This window comes from Thamnophis elegans, chromosome 13 (genome assembly GCF_009769535.1).
Source record: "Thamnophis elegans isolate rThaEle1 chromosome 13, rThaEle1.pri, whole genome shotgun sequence".
In the NCBI taxonomy this organism is placed as follows: domain Eukaryota; kingdom Metazoa; phylum Chordata; class Lepidosauria; order Squamata; family Colubridae; genus Thamnophis; species Thamnophis elegans.
In genome coordinates this window covers 3,392,033-3,411,718 of record NC_045553.1, presented here as the reverse complement: position 1 = coordinate 3,411,718, position 19,686 = coordinate 3,392,033, and the positions used below count along the sequence as shown (strand labels likewise).

At 45.1% G+C, this 19,686-nt stretch overlaps 1 protein-coding gene across 1 annotated transcript in view; it reads right to left on the bottom strand.

The window, feature by feature from the left end:
• The window catches only part of LOC116516707, a 33,678-nt gene that overhangs the window by 3,520 nt on the left and 10,472 nt on the right, over positions 1-19,686 (bottom strand). The window contains exons 9-12 of the mRNA XM_032229356.1: positions 11,648-11,761; positions 9,787-9,951; positions 8,568-8,748; positions 6,096-6,217 (exon numbers count right to left, since the gene is read on the bottom strand). Coding sequence (XP_032085247.1) covers positions 6,096-6,217; positions 8,568-8,748; positions 9,787-9,951; positions 11,648-11,761 — 582 coding nt within the window. The remainder of the gene's footprint in view (positions 1-6,095; positions 6,218-8,567; positions 8,749-9,786; positions 9,952-11,647; positions 11,762-19,686) is intronic.

The window sequence follows — 19,686 nt, the reverse complement described above, 5'->3', positions numbered from 1 at the left end:
TTCACCGTCTCCCAGGATCTAGCCTGATGCCTTTAACCATTATACCAAACTGGTTCTTAATGCAAATATAGAAGGAGAAGGAGGAGGAGGAGGAGGAGGAGGAGGAGAGTAAAAGGAAGAGAAGGAGAAAAAGAAGAGGAGGAGAGGCAGAGAGGAGGAGAAGGAAGGGGAAGAGGAGGAGAAGAGGAGGAGAAGAGGAGGAGGAGGAGAGGAGGAGCAGGAGGAGGAGAGGAAGAGGAAGAGAAGGAGAAAAAGAAGATGAGGAGAGGAGGAGAGAAGGAGGAGAAGGAAGGAGAAGAGGAGAAGAGGAAGAGGAGGAGAAGAGGAGGAGAGGGAGAGGAGGAGAAGGAGAAAAAGAAGAGGAGAGGAGGAGAAGGAAGGGGAAGAGGAGGAGAAGAGGAAGAGGAGGAGGAGAGGGAGAGGAGGAGGAGAGGGAGAGGAGGAGAAGGAGAAAAAGAAGAGGAGAGGAGGAGAAGGAGAGGAGAAGGAAGGGGAAGAGGAGGAGGAGAGGAGGAGGAGAGAAGGAGGAGGAGGAAAGAGGAAGAGAAGGAGAAAGAAGAGGAGGGGAGGAGGAGGAGGGGAGTAATAGGAGGAGAAGGAGAAAAAGAAGAGAGGAGGAGGAAGAGAGGAGGAGAAGGTGAAGAGGTGGTGGAGAAGAGGAGAAGTGAGGAGGAGGAGGAGGAGGAGGAGAGAAGGAGGTGGAGGAAGAGGAAGAGGAGGCGGAGGAGGAGGAGGGGAAGGAGAAGGAGAAGAAGAAGAAGAAGAAGAAAGAAGACACAAAGCATGATTCATAAACCATAGGTATGACGTTCACACCACACACAAAACTCAGGACATGGAAATCACGTTCTAATTTTGCATATTGAGTGGACCTTGTGGCCGTTCGGCCTAAATATGCTAAGATACGGAAGACCAGCGGGTACCTTTGAGATGCCCACGAGGGAGGGGTTCCTGGGGGCAGTAGCTGTCACAACAGTTGCAGATTGACGGCTTGGAGAGTTCATCCAGATTCTTCCACCTTTTGAAAAGAATCCAAAAGGAAGCCTTTTACTATTTTTCTAAGAAACGTCAAGAAACGCACAGACAGAACATCCGCAAGGAATCATTTCTCCTCTGAATCCCAAGCGCAATCCCAACCCTTTTGGCCTTCCAGAAGGCCGTGACTTTCCTGAAAGTCCTTGTATGTCCAAGTAGTCCTCGGACTTACGACCACCAGCGAGCCCACCATTCCCATTACTAAGTAAGACAGCGGTTCAATGAGTTTTGCCCTGTTTCCTTGCGGCAGGGATTAAGAGCCGAGGTGGCGCAGTGGTTAAATGCAGCACTGCAGGCTACTTCAGCTGACTGCAGTTCTGCAGTTCGGCTGTTCAAATCTCACCGGCTCAGGGTTGACTCAGCCTTCCATCCTTCCGAGGTGGGTAAAATGAGGACCCGGATTGTTGTTGGGGGCAATATGCTGACTCTGTAAACCGCTTAGAGAGGGCTGAAAGCCCTATGAAGCGGTATATAAGTCTTAACTGCTATTGCTATTGCTAAGTGAGTAGCATCTATCCTTGTTAGTAGCATCTATCCTTTCCTTTCCCCCGCCCCCTTCATCAGAACTGATGAAGCTTCACGAACAAGAAGCAAAATGTTCTCTTCTCCAAGGGGAAAAAACTTGCTTTTTGAAGAGGGAGAAGGGGGGGGGAAAGCACTTTTGAGACAATTATGACCTGGATGGCTGAAGATCTCTGCAGACCGATCTTGAAAGCGAAACCTGATTGCTACTCATAGGAGAAACATCAAAGAATATCTGGGCTGTTGGCCAGACTGGGAAAACTGCACACATCTGGTGGGGGGGGGGGAGTTGCAAGGAACTTCCCACAGGTACAGTATAGGTGGTACCTTGCTCAATAGTAGTAACTGTGAGAGGGATCCTGGAGTCCTAGTGGACAACCATTTAAATAGGAGCCAGCCGTGTGCAGCAGCTGCCAAAAAAGCCAACACAGTTCTAGGCTGCATCAACAGAGGGAGAGAATCAAGATCACGTGAAGGGTTGATACCACTTTATAATGCCCTGGTAAGGCCACACTTGGAATACAGCATTCAATTTTGGTCACCACGATGTAGAAAAGATGTGGAGACTCTAGAAAGAGTGCAGAGAAGAGCAACAGAGAGGATTAGGGGACTGGAGGCTAAAACATATGAAGAACAGTTGCAGGAACTTTATAAGGCCTTGGTAAGGCCATACTTGGAATACGGCATCCAGTTTTGGTCGCCACGATGTAGAAAAGATGTGGAGACTCTTAAAGACTGCAGAGAAGAGCAACAAAGAGGATTAGGGGACTGGAGGCTCAAACATATGAAGAACGGTTGCAGGAACTGGGAATGTCTAGTTTAATGAAAAGAAGGACCAGGGGAGACATGATAGCAGCCTTCCAATAACTCGGGGGTTGCCACAAAGAAGAGGGAGTCAAGCTATTCTCCAAAGCACCCAAAGAAGCAATGGGTGGAAACTAATCAAGGAGAGAAGCAACTTAGAACTGAGGAGAAATTTCCTGATAGTTAGAACAATGAATCAGTGGAACTACTTGCCTCCAGAAGTTGTGAATGCCCCAACACTGGACGTCTTTAAGAAGATGTTGGATAGCCATTTGTCTGAAACGGTGTAGGGTTTCCTGCCTAGGCAGGGGGTTGGACTAGAAGACCTCCAAGGTCCCTTCCAACTCTGCTATTGTATTATTGTATTGTAATCAAGGAGATAATCAACTTAGAACTAAAGAGGAATTTCCTGACTGTGAGAACAATTAATCCGCTTGCCTCCAGAAGTTGTGAATGCTCCAACACTGGACATTTTAAAGAAGATGTTGGATAGCCATTTGCCTGAAGTAGTATAGGGTATCCTGCCTAAGCAAGGAGGGTTGGACTAGAAGACCTCTAAGGTCCCTTCCAACTCTGTTATTCTATTAACTCCCAGGTTATTGCTACGAGAAACTTCATCGACGGGGCTGCCCTGTTCTCCAGTGCCCAGTTGGTCCATGAAAAGTCTTTACCGATTCCTGTACCTGCACTCGGTTGAATCAGAAATGGAGGCCCAAAGAGATGCTGAGGATTGGAGGCTCACCTGGAGGAATTGTTGTCAAAACTGCACATCTTTTTCCCAGGGCTTGTGGGAACCTTCTGACTCCATGCGGTGAGAAGGCAATGAAGGTAGATCTGGAAGAGAAGACATCCGGCTCTTGGGATAAGGAGATAGCAATAGCAATAGCAATAGCAGTTAGACTTATATACCGCTTCATAGGGCTTTCAGTCCTCTCTAAGCGGTTTACAGAGTCAGCATATTGCCCCCAACAACAATCCGGGTCCTCATTTTACCCACCTCGGAAGGATGGAAGGCTGAGTCAACCCTGAGCCGGTGAGATTTGAACAGCTGAACTGCAGAACTGCAGTCAGCTGAAGTAGCCTGCAGTGCTGCATTTAACCACTGCGCCACCATGGCTGGCCCCCCCAGACTCAAATCCTACTGCGGAGGCCGCCCACAGTCATTCCCATCCCATCCCCATCCTCTTCGCCTTAGAAATGTGTAGAAGTCAACCTTAACAACCTTTAAGATGGACGGACTCCGATTCCCAAAATTCCTCCGCGAGCTGTGCTGGATGGGGGAATTCTGGGAGTTGAAGTCCGTCCATCCACCAGTCCTGGAGTCCGGGGAAAGCTTGGACAAGAGCTCTGCATTGGAGGCAGAGAGTGGGGCCAAGGCCATCTGGGAGTTATTTGCTGCCTCCGGAGTCCGCCGTCAGCAAGGCAGAAGAACAGCGGGAGCCTGTTCCTACATGCGCAGAGTGGCCAGAGGAAGGGAACAGCTAAGGAACAAGGCTCAACTTGATAGTAAGGCCACAGGTGGATGGTGAATGCCCCCTCCCATAGGTAATAAAAGAGGAGAGAAAGGGGAGGAGTGTTTGCAGGAGACAATTAGTTCATTCCTGCATTCTTGCCAAGTATTGTGGCGTCTGAAAGATCTCGGCCTGGCCCCTCTGCAAGCCTGATCAAGGTCGGTAATTGGGAACTATCTCGAAAGACTGTAGGAGATGAAAGGCTTTGCTAGAGAGGAATTCACTGTAAATAAAACAAAAGGGGTTTATCAGGACGAGGATTCGGGTTCATGCTTCTGGAAAGCCCGTGGCATGACAAAACCGCGCTCGACTAAAGCGCGCCCGATTAAACCGCGTCGCTGACGTCATCAACAGGGCGACAACAGCGAGCGCGGAGAAAGAAGGGCGCTTTAAATAGCGCTTTGAAAGCAAGCCGATTCAAGTTAAGGTAAGGGTTAGGTTTAGGGTTAGGTTTAGGGTTAGGTTTAGGTTTAGGGTTAGGTTTAGGGTTAGGGTTAGGGTTAGGGTTAGGTTAAGGGTTAGGGTTAGGGTTAGGGTTAGGGTTAGGGTTAGGTTAAGGGTTAGGGTTAGGGTTAGGGTTAGGGTTAGGGTTAGGGTTAGGGTTAGGTTTAGGGTTAGGTTAAGGGTTAGGGTTAGGGTTAGGGTTAGGATTAGGTTAAGGGTTAGGTTTAGGGTTAGGTTTAGGGTTAGGTTAAGGGTTAGGGTTAGGGTTAGGTTTAGGGTTAGGTTAAGGGTTAGGGTTAGGGTTAGGTTTAGGATTAGGTTAAGGTTAGGTTTAGGGTTAGGTTTAGGATTAGGATTAGGTTTAGGGGGGTTAGGTTTAGGTTTAGGGGTTAATTTTAGGTTTAGCGTTTACAGCGTGCTTTTTTCTCCGCGCTGTTGTCGCCCTGTGATGACGTCAGCTACGCGGTTTCGTCGAGCGCCCTTTAGTCGAACACTGTTTTGTGGTGGAACCAGAAAGCCTAGGTCAGGAACAGCACATTGGAAACCCGACAACCACAGCTGGCAGAGCTGGGGCAATGGCGCATGGGTGCCACAGAGAGGGTTCTGTGTGCCACCTCTGGCAAGCGTGCCATTGGTTCGGCATCACGGTTCTAGAAATTCCATTAGCACAAAATGTGAAAGAACACTTTATTTAGGCAGCAGAAAGCTTTAAAAAAAAAACCCAGTAACAATCAGCATGAGTTCCTGTTCTAACCAATATTTGCAATAGTGTCAGAATTAACCTTGGCCCTACTGCCGGCCAGAAGGCAAGGACAATTCAGAACAAAAGGGGCAACTCGGGAGTAAGGCTTGGAGATGAGTGGCCCCTCCCATAGGACATAAAGGAGGAGCAAAGTCACGTGAGCCTTTGCAGGAAGCAACTTGGTTCTTTGTGGTCGGTTTAAACTCTGAAGCTGTGTTTTGACTCGGTGCTAAGCTTGGGCCTTGCTCTGCATTTGGCAATGAGGTCTCCGGCAGCGTTCCCGGGGAGATAAGGTAGGTGTTTATCAACCTTCCCTTGAAAGACTGCAGCAACTCGAGCAGAGATCTGTCGGAATCTTCACAGGCTGTTTGCGAAGTCCTGCGGACTTGCGAATGACGATCATTTACAGCCGTATAAATAAAAGAGGGTTTTCGGGACTAAGATTGTGGTTTATGCTTTCCAGTGGTGGGTTTCAAATTTTTTCTGAACCTACTCTGTGGGTGTGGGCTTCTTTGTGGGAGTGGCTTGACGGCCATGTGACCTGGTGGGAGTGGCTTGCCAGCCATGTGTTTTCTTTCTCTCTCTCTCTCTCTCTCCTTCCTTTTGTCTCTCTGTCCCTTTTTCCTTTTTTTCTTTCATCTCTCTCTCACTTTTTCTTTCTTTTTTTCTTTCTTTCTTTCTTCCTTTCTTCCTTTCTTTCTCTTTCTCTTTCTCTCTCTGTGTGAGTCTGTCTGCGTGTGTATGTGTGTGTCAGTGGTGGGTTTCAAAAAATTTTGGAACCTCTTCTGTAGGTGTGGCCTGCTTTCCGGGTCCACTGGTGGAACCTCTTCTAACCAGTTCAGTAGATTTGACGAACCGGTTCTACCGAACTGGTGCGAACTGGTAGGAACCCCACCTCTGATACTTGCACAGGAAACCTAGGTCAGGACACCATCCCAGGTGATCGCGTGGGGGCTGGTGTTTGAGAAGAATTTGCATTTCCCTGCCCACTCCAGTCTGCATTTCTTTCTCCAAGCTCCACCTGAGGGGAGACCTACATTCCCCACCAATCCCTACCTCTTCCGAATCCCCCGTCAACAGGAAAGCAGGCAGCTTGAACAGGATGGAAGAGTCCGTTTTACGAAACCAGGTTACTTCGGGGTGCCCAGCATGCAGACACCTGCCAAGTACAGGAAGCAAAAGGTTTTTAATAGCAAAGTCAGAGGATCCACGTTTTCCAGGTGACCCACTGCTCCATCTTCCTGCCCAACCATAGCCAACAGCAGGGGATGATGGGAGATGGAAGAGAGTCTCTCTAACAAGACGCCAGGGCAAGAGAAAGTGGGCTCAAGGGAAGGTTGCAAGCCTCATTTCGTCTTCAGCATCGCACAGAGAAATTCTCTTGGCTCTCATTCAATTTGGAAGGGAAGGGAAGAGAATAAAGAAGAGAATATAGAAGAGAATAGGAAGAGAAGAGAATATAGAATAGAATAGGAAGAGAATATAGAATAGAATAGGAAGAGAAGAGAAGAAAAGAGAATATAGAAGAGAATATAGAAGAGAATAGGAAGAGAAGAGAATAAAAGAGAAGAAATATAGGAGAATATAGAATATAATAGGAATAGAAGAGAAGATAGAATAGTTATAGAAGATAAGAAAAGAGAATATAGAATAGAAGAGGAATAGAAGAGAATATAGAAGAGAATAGGAAGAGAAGAGAATAAAACAGAATATAGAAGAGAATATAGAAGAGAATAGGAAGAGAAGAGAATAAAAGAGAAGAAATATAGGAGAATATAGAATAGAAGAGGAATAGAAGAGAAGATAGAATAGTTATAGAAGAGAAGAAAAGAGAATATAGAATAGAAGAGGAATAGAAGAGAATATAGAAGAGAATAGGAAGAGAAGAGAATAAAACAGAATATAGAAGAGAATATAGAAGAGAATAGGAAGAGAAGAGAATAAAAGAGAAGAAATATAGGAGAATATAGAATATAATAGGAATAGAAGAGAAGATAGAATAGAATAGTTATAGAAGAGAAGAAAAGAGTATAGAAGAGGAATAGAAGAGAATATAGAAGAGAATAGGAAGAGAAGAGAATAAAACAGAATATAGAAGAGAATATAGAAGAGAATAGGAAGAGAAGAGAATAAAACAGAATATAGAAGAGAATATAGAAGAGAATAGGAAGAGAAGAGAATAAAAGAGAAGAAATATAGGAGAATATAGAATATAATAGGAATAGAAGAGAAGATAGAATAGTTATAGAAGAGAAGAAAAGAGAATATAGAATAGAAGAGGAATAGAAGAGAATATAGAAGAGAATAGGAAGAGAAGAGAATAAAACAGAATATAGAAGAGAATATAGAAGAGAATAGGAAGAGAAGAGAATAAAAGAGAAGAAATATAGGAGAATATAGAATATAATAGGAATAGAAGAGAAGATAGAATAGAATAGTTATAGAAGAGAAGAAAAGAGAATATAGAAGAGGAATAGAAGAGAATATAGAAGAGAATAGGAAGAGAAGAGAATAAAACAGAATATAGAAGAGAATATAGAAGAGAATAGGAAGAGAAGAGAATAAAAGAGAAGAAATATAGGAGAATATAGAATATAATAGGAATAGAAGAGAATATTGAATAGAAAAGGAAGCGAAGAGAAAAGAATATAGAATAGAAGAGGAATAGAAGAGAATATAGAAGAGAATATAGAAGAGAATAGGAAGAGAAGAGAATAAAAGAGTATATAGAAGAGAATATAGAATAGGAAAAGAATAAAAGAGAAGAGAATAAAAGAGAATTTAGAATAGAATAGTTATAGAAGAGAAGAAAAGAAAACAGAATATAGAAGAGAATAGGAATAGGAATAGAATAAAATAAAATAGAATAAAATAGAATATAGAACAGAACAACAGAGTTGGAAGGGACCTTGGAGGTCTTCTAGTCCAACCCCGTCTAGGGAGGAAACCCTACACCATTGCAGACAAATGGCTATCCAACATCTTCTTAAAGACTTCCAGTGTTGGGGCATTCAGAACTTCTGGAGGCAACTTCTGTTCCACTGATTAATTGTTCTGACTGTCAGGAAATTTCTCCTTAGTTCTAAGTTGCTTCTCTCCTTGATTAGTTTCCACCCATTGCTTCTTGTCTTGCCCTTAGGTGCTTTGGAGAATAGCTTGATCTCCTCTTCTTTGGGGCAGCCCCTGAGATATTGGAAGACTGCTGTCCTGTCTCCCCTAGTCCTTCTTTTCATTAAACTAGACATACCCAGTTCCTGCATCCCTTCTTCATATGTTTTAGCCTCCAGTCCCCTAATCCTCTCTGTTGCTCTTCTCTGCACTCTTTCTGGAGTCTCCACATCTTTTCTACATCGTGGCGACCAAAACTGGATGCTGTATTCCAAGTGTGGCCTTACCAAGGGTTTGTGAAGTGGTATTAACACTTCATGTGAAGATTTCACCAAGAGCTGCCTTGTTGGAGAATATGCTTAAAGACCACCAGCCACGACCCATAATCCACCGTCCCTCACCCGTGGTTGTTCACAATGATGTCGATCCTTCTGGCATGGCTGCGGTGCGGGGCATCGGCTCCGTAGCATTCCTCAATAAAGAGTTTGGGGAACAGGCCTGGGCTCGCTTGAATGCTGGCTTCCACGTGGATCACAGCACCTTCCGGGTGGATCTCTGGAACAGCTTCAACGCTAAAATCCTCTGGAGGGCAGAGACAAAAACAATCACACCTTCAACTCCACAAACCGGCATTCACTATCCGGTGTAGGAAGCTAGCCCCCAGCCCTCTCCTAGGAAAAATGAGATATTTTAGGAGTTATGAAAAGGGCAGAATATTTCCCTTAAAAGGGAGACGGAAACTCAGCTCCACCCCACCTTTGTCAATGGACCATTAAGGCCTGAGCCAGCCTATTCAACACAACGAAGATCGACCGTATTTTTCGCAGTATAAGACGCGCCAAGATTTTGAAGAGGTAAACAATTTTTTAAATGTTTTTTTTGTACTCTGCAGATCTCCCAAACCCTCTGCATGCCATGTTTTTTTTTAATGCAAAATGGGGCATGCAGAGAGTTTGAGAGGCTTGCAAATTGCTCCTGGGGCAAAAACGAGCAAAAAATGGCCCGTTTTTTGCCCTCCCCAGTCCCCAGGAGCACTTTGCAAGCCTCCCAACCCTTCTGCACGTCCATTTTTGTGAAGCAGGGGGGGTTTCGGGAAGCCAAAAATATTGGCGTCAGTGTATAAGACGTACCCAGATTTTCACCCTCTTTTTGGGGGGAGGGGGAAAGGTGCGTCTTATACTCTGAAAAATATGGTACCTCCTTCAGGCAGAGCCATAGTAGGAATTCCCCAAAGGCCTTTCGTTACATCATCACTCAGCGAGGCTCAACCAAGCTTGGGACTCAGGACAGCCTACAGAGATGCCCCTGCATGGCCCCATGGGAGTCTGACAACCAATCAGAACACAAGCTCAAATTCAAAGCCCAACCGAGCCAGTGGTGGGTACCACATGGAACACTGTTCCTTTCCCACCAAAGGTGGTTCCTATTTTCCTACTTGCATTTTTTAACGTGCTTTTGAACAGCTAGGTTGGCAGAAGCTGGGATGAGTCACGGGAGCTCACTCCGTTACGTGGCGCTGGGGATTCGAACCGTCAAACTGCCGACAAGCTCAGCGTCTTAGCCATCGAGCCACCGCGTCCTTTACCCTTGCTTACTTTTGAGTTAAACTATTAGCCTTACCACTCAGGGCTCTTAGGGTGAAAGTCAGGTTGGTGTGGAATTCAGTGGTTTGCAAGAATTGGCTTTCCATCGGTTTCCTGGAGTTGGGACTTGGGAGAATCGGCAAGCCATTTGCGGTAGGTTTCGTGGCACCGTGGGAGTCCCGCCACATCAGTCCCCTCGCAGCTGGAAAAGGAGGAAGCAGAAAAAAAGGTGTTGAACTGGACCAGATGTTCATGCCCGTTTTCAAAGCTGGGGGGAAAACACGGTGGCCCAGCAGAAATGGAAAGTAGCCTCCATGAACACCATTAATCAGAGGTGGGTTCCTACCAGTTCGCACCTATTCGGTAGAACCGGTTCATCAAATCTACCGAACCGGTAAGAAGAGGTTCCACCAGTGGCCCCAGAAAGCAGGCCACACCTACAGAAGAGGTTCCAAAAAAATTTGAAACCCACCACTGCCACAGAGAGAGAGAGAGAGAGAGACAGAGAGACAGACAGACTGACAAAGCCAGAGAGAGAAAGAGAAAGAAAGGAAGAAATAGATAAAGAAAAAAGAAAAAAGAAAAAGAGTGAGAGAGAGATGAAAGAAAAAAAGAAAAAAGGAACAGAGAGACAAAAGGAAGGAGAGGGGGGGGGAGAGAACACATGGCCGGCAAGCCACTCCCACTAGGGAGTGAAAAAGAGAAAGAAAAGAGAAAGAAGAGAAAGAAAAAGAAAGAAAAAGAGTGAGAGAGAGATGAAAGAAAAAAAGAAAAAAGGGACAGAGAGACAAAAGGAAGGAAAGAGCGAGAGAGTGAGCGAGAGAGAGAGAGAAAACACATGGCCGGCAAGCCACTCCCACCAGGGAGTGAAAAAGAGAAAGAAAAGAGAAAGAAAAAGAAAAAAGAGTGAGAGAGAGATGAAAGAGAAAAAGAAAAAAGGGACAGAGAGACAAAAGGAAGAGAGAGAGAGAGAGAGAGAGAGAGAGAGAGAGAGAGAGAGAAAACACATGGCCGGCAAGCCACTCCCACAAGGTCACATGGCCAAGCCACTCCCACAAGGAGGCCACACCCACAGAGTAGGTTCCAAAAAATTTTGAAACCCACCACTGCCATCAATGCATCCATGGACACCAACCAGCAGCCAAAAGACACAATGAAAACTAATTTCGCAACCTACAGACCATGATTTAACCATAGTTTCAATTGGGAGAATGTGATCATCCTAGACCAAGCCAAGTCCCAAAAAGGTTAGGGAATTTCTAGACGCCTGGCCCTCTGACAAATTAGCCATTCATAGCCATATAGGTAAAGGTTCCCCTTGCACATATGAGCTAGTCGTTCCCGACTCTAGGGGGCGGTGCTCATCTCCGTTTCAAAGCCGAAGAGCCAGCGCTGTCCGAAGACGTCTCCGTGGTCATGTGGCCGGCAAGACTCAACACCAAAGGCGCACGGAACGCTGTTCTCTTCCTACCAAAGGTGGTCTCTACTTTTCTACTTGCATTTTTTAACGTGCTTTCGAACTGCTCGGTTGGCCGAAGCTGGGACAAGGAACGGGAGCTCGCTCCGTTATGCAGCGCTAGGGATTCGAACCGCCAAACTGCTGACCTTTCTGATTGACAAGTTCAGTGTGGCTTAGCCACTGAGCCCCCGCGTCCCCCCATAGATATGTAGACATGTTCATTGCTATCAGAAGTTGTGGGTGCTCCCTTGTCCGAAATGGTCTAAGATCTCCTGCTTGAGCAGGGGGTTGGGCTAGAAGACCTCCAAGAGGTCCTTTCCACCTCTTTGCCGATTGATTTGAACACTGCACTGAGTGGTCTCCCATCCCTGACATGGGATGCAACATTTTGTGTACACAAAATTCACGCTCTTTTGTGCCTGCGAAACAGGTTGCTTACCGTGGTAGATTTTTTGGAAGAAGCTCATTTCCTGCGTGGTCTTCGGCAGAGAGTTGGGAGCCGTGACCGGGGAGGAGGAGAATCCGCCATTTCCTTGGGCCAAAAACTGAGTGGCTGAAAGACAAATTAAACAAAATGGCTGATCCAGAGTCTGTGGCTTCACTCCCTCAGGGTGCTTCCCACGTCACCCCTTCCTCGCCCAACGTTAATTTAAAGGCTTGTCCTTTATAAACCCACCCATCATGGTTTATAAAGGACCATTTGAATTAGAATGAGAAGAAGAGAGTTGGAAGGGACCCTTGGAGGTCTTCTAGTCCAACCCCGAAATGTCTTTCTGGGGGTGGGGTTTTCAACATCAAAGTAAGCCAAGAGCCAACTAGCAAACACACTTTTCCACTTAGCAATGTGTGTGTAAGTCAGGCTTAGCAGCAAATTCAACAAGGTGAATGGAAGGTGGTGTAAAGAGATGTTTAATCCAAAAAAAAAAAAAGAGGAACTGGTTTAATTAAAGATGATGCAGATAAACCCCTAAAATCTTGTTTATAGAAAAAAAACCACGATAGGAAGGCAACATAGAATAGAGAACTACAAAAGCTAAACATGTATGCGATACAGAAGGCTGTAAAACTGTTTTGTAGTGTTATGTTTGTCTTATTTTTTCTGCATTTTCCCCCCTGTTCTTAAAGGTAATAATAAAAATTATAAAAAAAGGAAAGAAAAGAAGAAAAAACAAGAAATATTAATAGGCAGGGAATACATTTTACACATGGGTGGAAATGAGATGGAATAAAAGTTTACAAGCATTGAGAATTGTTAGTATGGAAAATAAAGATGTATTAAAATATGAATAGAGTAAAATTGCAAATAGGCTAATGTAAATAAAAACTTAAAAGTTTTCTCCCCTCTCTTTACTCATTTTGGTATATACTACTACAGATACTGTAATTGTTACTCTTCTTATAGTATTGTTATAGTCACTAGTTTGTGTGCTAAGATTTATTAGTAACTTTCTTTCTGGCTTTGCTATATTTCTAATTGTTATCTTGTCGTGGCAATCTCTTTTGAATTAAAATAAAAACATTAAAAAGAAAAGAAAATGAAAAAATAAGGACCAAAAACATATATAATCCACAAACGGCGAAGAATTTGGAGACAACAAAGACTGCAGACCAATAGAAAGCTCTCAAATAAATCCAGAACTTGAGAAAAAAATCCTTTTTTTAAATTCACAAGCCAAATTTTAGACTCACCTAGCACCAAAATACCCCAAACTCCATAGAGTCTTCTTCTACAAAGCACCATCTTGCTCTGTTCTCCTATCCAAAGCCCAGCTGTCCTCAGACTTCCTTAAATGACCAAAATTAGGCTCACCTGATGCTTCTTTTCTCAATGCTGATTGGCCAATCGCTCTAAGAGAAGAAATGGAGCTGGAAGGGACCTTGGAGGTCTTCTAGTCCAACCCCCTGCTCAAGGCAGGAAACTCCACGCCATTTCAGACCAATGGTGGTCTAATAGCTTCTTAAAAACTTCCAGTGTTGGAGCATTCACAACTTCTGGAGGCAACTTCTGTTCCACTGGTTAATTGTTCTCACTGTCAGGAAATTTCTCCTCAGTTCTAAGTTGCTTCTCTCCTTGATTAGTTTCCACCCATTGCTTCTTGTTCTACACTCAGCTGCTTTGGAGAATAGCTTGACTCCCTCTTCTTTGGGGCAACCCCTGAGATATTGGAAGACTGCTATCATGGCTCCCCTAGTCCTTCTCATTAAACTAGACATCCCCAGTTCCTGCAATCGTTCTTCATATGTTTTAGCCTCCAGTCCCCTTATCCTCTTTGTTGCTCTTCTCTGCACTCTTTCTAGAGTCTCCACATCTTTGTTACATCCTGACGACCAAAACTGGAGTGATATTCCAACTGTGACCTTACCAAGGCCTTATAAAGCAGTATCAACATCCTAACCCTATCCTATCCCTCAATTGCCATCCAACCCAGCTTTTCTAGTGGCTCAGCTCAATGGGAGCTGGAGTCCCAAAATTGTGCAACGCTACTATAGATCTGCTATTGTGTGTGTAACTTTTGCTTTTACGCTAGAGTAAGACAAAGGGAGTCTGCTCCTTTCCAAAATGTTGGACTTCATATCCCATGGTTCTCAGCCAACATGGCCCAGGTGAAGAAATGGTGGGACTCATAATCCATGTTATCCCAAGAGATAGCCCTGATCAGTTTTCCCTCACAATGGCTGGTTTGTTTTAATGTTGGTTTACTTTTTTTTTTAACTACCCCAAAAGCATTTTTTTTCCTATTAATTAAAAATAAGGTTCTCTGCATCCTTTTGGCATAAATTTTATGGTATTGTACATCTTTAAAAATTCGAAATGTTCGTACATATATAGTTTGATCCATAAATAGCTTGATGATACTTTTTTTTGGTTTGGCTTCCTACTGTTTATTAACGTTTGTGTTGATAGTTTTTGCGTTTTCATTCATTTTTTGTGTTTTGTAAAAAAAAAAAAGGTATGGAAATTAAAAAAATAAATAAAAGTTAATTCTGAATGCCAGAATTGACGGCCTTTGAAGGGTGGCTCAGTGGCTAAGATGCTGAGCTTATAGTTGAGAAAGATCAGCAATTCGGGGGTTTGAATCCCTAGAGCCGCGTAACGGAGGGAGCTCCCGTGACTTGTCCCAGCTTCTGCCAACTTAGCAGTTCGAAAGCACGTAAAAAATGCAAGTAGAAAAATAGGCACCACCTTTGGTGGGAAGGGAACAGCGTTCCGTGCGCCTTCGGCGTTGAGTCATGCCGGCCACATGACCACGGAGACGTCTTCGGACAGCGCTGGCTCTTCGGCTTTGAAACGGAGATGAGCACCGCCCCCCTAGAGTCGGGAACGACTAGCGCATATGTGCGAGGGGAACCTTTGGCTGCCTTTACATAATGCATTAAGCTATGATTTACAAGCTACACTGGTTGGGCTGACCAACATGCTACCAGTACAGTCGTCTTCATACAGCATACCAAAGCACAACTTAAACAACCGAATGATTTGTGTTACATGCGCATCCAATAACTGGATTTCCATGTGTTGTTTGGAGTGTAAAACCGAGTCATAAAATTGAATAAACCAACGTGCTCAGTCATAAACTAGGCTCAATACACCACAGAAATCAGATTTACACAATTTTTAAGCCAAATCTAAATAAATTTATTTATCTAACCTGGGTCCTCATTTTACCGATCTAAGGAGGATGGAAGGCTAAATCAACCTTGAGCTCCAACAGGATCGAACTCTAGGGTTGTGGGCAGAGTGTTGCCATGAGAAATGTACTCTACTTGAGAAGTAGGGGAGAGGTAAGGGGAGAAGGAAAGGAGAGGAGGAAAGAAGAAAGTAGAGAAGGGAGAGAGGGAGAGAAAGGAAGAGAGGAGAGGAGAGGAAGAGGAGGGAAGGAAGGTAGAGAGGAGAGGAAGATGGAAGGGAGAAGGAGAGAAGGAGAGAGGGTAGAAAGGGGAAGAGGAAGGGAGGAGGAGGGGAGAGGTAAGGGAAGAAGGAAGGGAAAGGAGGAAGAAAGGAAGTAGAGAAGGGAGAGAGGGAGAGAAAGGAAGAGAGGAGAGGAGATGAGAGAAAGAGGAGGGAAGGAAGGTAGAGAGGAGAGGAAGATGGAAGGGAGAAGGAGAGAAGGAGAGAGGGTAGAAAGGGGAAGAGGAAGGGAGGAGGAGAGGAGAGGTAAGGGAAGAAGGAAGGGAAAGGAGGAAGAAAGGAAGGAGAGAAGGAGAGAAAGGAAGAGAGGAGAGGAGATGAGAGGAAGAGGAGCTTAGGCTGTGTTTTTGGTTTAATTTGTCAACAAAGCTTTGAACCTTGTATGCACTAAATGAACCATGATGGTTTTATAGCTCAGTCACCTGCAGATCTGATTTATCATTGGTTTTTGGGGGGTTAGGAAGCTGGTGGAGCAATGCTTATCGAACTTGGTAATTTAAAATCCCAAAGGTGTTTTTTTCAAGAGGCAACTGGATTTTCTTGCTGGATTTTTTTTGGGGGGGAGACGTCCCACCCAGTCACATGACCACCAAACCACACCCACCAAGCCACGCCCACAGAACTGGCAGGGAAAACGTTTGGATTTCACCACTGGGGAGGACCCCCAATCTACGCCTAAAGACGCCTGAAAAAGTTCAAGCGTGAAAAAGGGGCTCAAAACGTCAGTCTCAACTTAAAAGTTTTGAAGGGCTCGACAATTTCAGTCTCACCTGCCATGTGATACCTGCACTAAACACACCTTGGGAAACCGGGGTCAGGCAGAGAAGGAACTGTGTGCCCCCCCCCCCCATGCTCAATAGCAATAGCAGTTAGACTTATATACCGCTTCATAGGGCTTTCAGCCCTCTCTAAGCGGTTTACAGAGCCAGCATATCGCCCCCAATAACAATCCGGGTCCTCATTTCACCCACCTCGGAAGGATGGAAGGCTGAGTCAACCTTGAGCCGGTGAGATTAGAACCGCCGAACTGCAGATAACAGTCAGCTGAAGTGGCCTGCAGTACTGCACCCTAACCACTGCGCCACCTCAGCTCTATATATGCTCAAGAGGGGGGGTCCAAAGCCCACCTCACTTAGACTCCAAAGTTTGAACCCAAAGTTTGTCCCTCCCTTATTGTGTTGGCAGTTTGACTGGTCTTGTATCTCAAAAGGGTCTCATCAGCTCAAGCAAAGTCATTTCAATTGCTTTTAATTTAGTCTGTCTGTAGCAGTGTAGATAACAGCCCCCATCCTGTTCAGCATTGTCCAGCTTCTGAGTCAACAACATCCCTGCTGGGTAGGCCCAGTATTTTCCGAAAAGTGTTGTAAAAAAGCAGAGGGCCAAAGGCGAGAATGGAGATTTGCCACGATTGCAGGAAGAAGGGTACCCACAATGGGTGGCATCAGCGCTGGTTTCCCTCCTGCCAGAAGAAGGGGAGATATGATTAAATATTGAACAATGAATCGTTGAATAAATTATTCGATTGGATAAACTGGATAAACAATGCTTTATTTAAACAGTTGTGGAATAAGCCACCCGTTGGCTAAGCTTTCCTCATCTTCATATGTCATAATAAAGTCGAATAAAACATGGATTAAAAAAATATAAGATTGAAGACATGGCATAAAAAGGATAGTTAATTTAATAAATAATAAATAATAATAATAGTTAGAAGCTTGCTTAAAAGACATGTCAACATTCTCTAACCACAAGATGTTCCAGCCAACCTCTCTATGTCAAAAGTCCAAACCACAAGGTTCAGATAAAGTTCGTTAATGACATGTAATCCATACCTGTAACAAAAGGAGAAATAGCAATAGCAATAGCAATAGCACTTAGACTTATATACTGCTTCATAGGGCTTTCAGCCCTCTCTAAGCGGTTTACAGAGTCAGCAGATTGCTCCCCAACAGTCTGGGTCCTCATTTCACCCACCTCGGAAGGATGGAAGGCTGAGTCAACCTTGAGCCGGTGAGATTTGAACCGCTGAACTGCAGATAGCAGTCAGCTGAAGTGGCCTGCAGTACTGCACCTAACCACTGCGCCACCTCGGCTCTTAAGAGTAAGACCCTCATCTCCTTATAAGGCTTTTTCCTCAAGGTAACCAATAGGAAATGAGTTAAGTGCCTTGGTAAGGCCACACCTGGAATCCTGCATTCAGTTTTGGTCACCACGATGTAGAAAAGATGCTGAGACTCTAGAAAGAGTGCAGAGAAGAGCAACAAAGAGGATTAGGGGATTGGAGGCTCAAACATATGAAGAACGGTTGCAGGAACTGGGTATGTCTAGTTTAATGAAAAGAAGGACCAGGGGAGACATGATAGCAGTCTTCCAATATCTCAGGGGTTGCCACAAAGAAGAGGGAGTCAAGCTATTCTCCAAGGCACCTGAGGGTAGAACAAGAAGCAATGGGTGGAAACTAATCAAGGACAGAAGCAACTTAGAACTGAGGAGAAATTTCCTGATAGTGAGAACAATTAACCAGTGGAACAAATTGCCTCCAGAAGTTGTGAATGCCCCAACACTGAAAGTCTTTAAGAAGATGTTGGACAGCCATTTGTCTGAAACAGTGTAGGGTTTCCTGCCTAGGCAGGGGGTTGGACTAGAAGACCTCCAAAGTCCCTTCCAACTTTGCTATTGTATTGTATTAAGTATTTCCGTGTTAACGCTGCCGTTGAGAATGTATAAGAACGTGTGCTTCGATAATGAAGGTTGTTCAGAATTTGCAATGTTAGCCTTTTCGCTAACTTTCTGAATGTGGCTGCCAAATAAACTTTTCCTGTGTCCCGAGAAGTCTAAAGCCCGTCATTTTCTGCAACAATAACTCATAGCTTCCAGACCACAATGGCTGGGTTCACACAATCTAAGCTAACCTCAACTAACCAGAAAGAGATTTTGGTTACCATACTATAAAGAAAGATGTGGAGACTCTAGAAAAAGTGCAGAGAAGAGCAACCAGGATGATTAGGGGCCTGGAGACTAAAACCTACGAAGAACGGTTGCAGGAACTGGGCATGGCTAGTCCAGTGAAGAGAAGGACCAGGGGAGACAGGATAGCATCTTCCAATATTTGAGGGGCTGCACCCGAAGGCCAGACAAGGAAGTATGGATGGAAACTGACCAAGGAGAGATTCAACCTGGAAATAAGGAGGAATTTTCTGGCAGTGAGAACAATCAACCCATGGAACAGAAGTTGCCTTCAGAAGTTGTGGGAGCTTCATCCCTGGAGGCTTTCAAGAAGAGATTGGACGGCCATCTGTCAGAAATGGTGTAGGGCCTCCTGCTTGGGCGGGGGGGTTGACTAGATGACCTCCAATGTCCCTTCCAACTCTGTTAATCTGAATCTATCTAAGATGATCAAAAGCCTGGAGGCTCAAACATACGAAGAACGGTTGCAGGAACTGGGCATGGCTAGTCTAGTGAAGAGAAGGACCAGGGGAGACAGGAGAGCATCTTCCAATATTTGAGGGGCTGCCACAGAGAGGAGGGGGGGGGGCTGAAGCTATTTCCCAAAGCATCCACGTTGATAGCTCCTGACTCACCTTGCCTGGATGTCTCTCCATGAGGACGGTGTGATTGGAACCCCACTCCGAGTTTCCCCTCCTGGGTGCAGATCGCCGAACCATCAAGCGACCAATCACCAGCCAGTTGGATTGCAACGGACCGACTTCTGGAGCCGGATCTGAAATCGAACAAGGTGTTCTGACTCAGGCTTCCTTCAAGAAGCAGAGTCTTGATCCCGACAAAACCCCTTCTATTTACACGAAATGTGACTTCCTTTCATTCACAGTCCGCAAGGCTTTAGCAAACAGGAATATTTATCCACACGAACCTTATCTCGCTTGGAGAGCTGCCAGATAACGAGTTTTCCAAACTAGCAGGGCAAGGCAAAACTTGGCACAGAGTCTCTTATAGTCACAAACAGAACTTTCCACTCTTGAAACGACCGAAGGGACGAATTGTTTCCTGCAAAAGCCCCCTCCCCATTCGCTCCTCTGTTGTTTCCTGTGGGAGGGGCCAACCACCTCCAAGGTGGGGCTTTACTCCCAAGTCGACCCTGCTTTCTTAGTTTTTCTTGTCTTCTGGCAGCTCTGCGCATGCGCACACTGGGGACAGGCTCCAGCTGTTCTTCTGCCTCACTGCTGTCTAGCTCCCTCTCTGCCTCCGACGCAGAGCCCCCATCTTATTTATTTATTTATTAAAATGTATATGCCGCCCAATCCCGAAGGACTCCGGGCGGCTTACAAAAGAAGAAAAAACAAGAAAAAAATAAGAGAAAGGCAATTTAAAATCACAAAACACACACATTCATTCTGATCGGGGCCGGACCTCAACAATGAGGTCAACAGCCCCAGGCCTGCCGGAACAGCCAGGTTTTAACAGCTTTCCTGAAGGCCATGAGGGTGGGTGAGGTCCAGATCTCTGGGGGTAGCTGATTCCAAAGAGTCAGAGCAGCCACAGAGAAGGCTCTCCTCCACGTGACCCGTCAAAACCGCGGTCCACAAAAGCGCGCTCGACGAAAGCGCGTA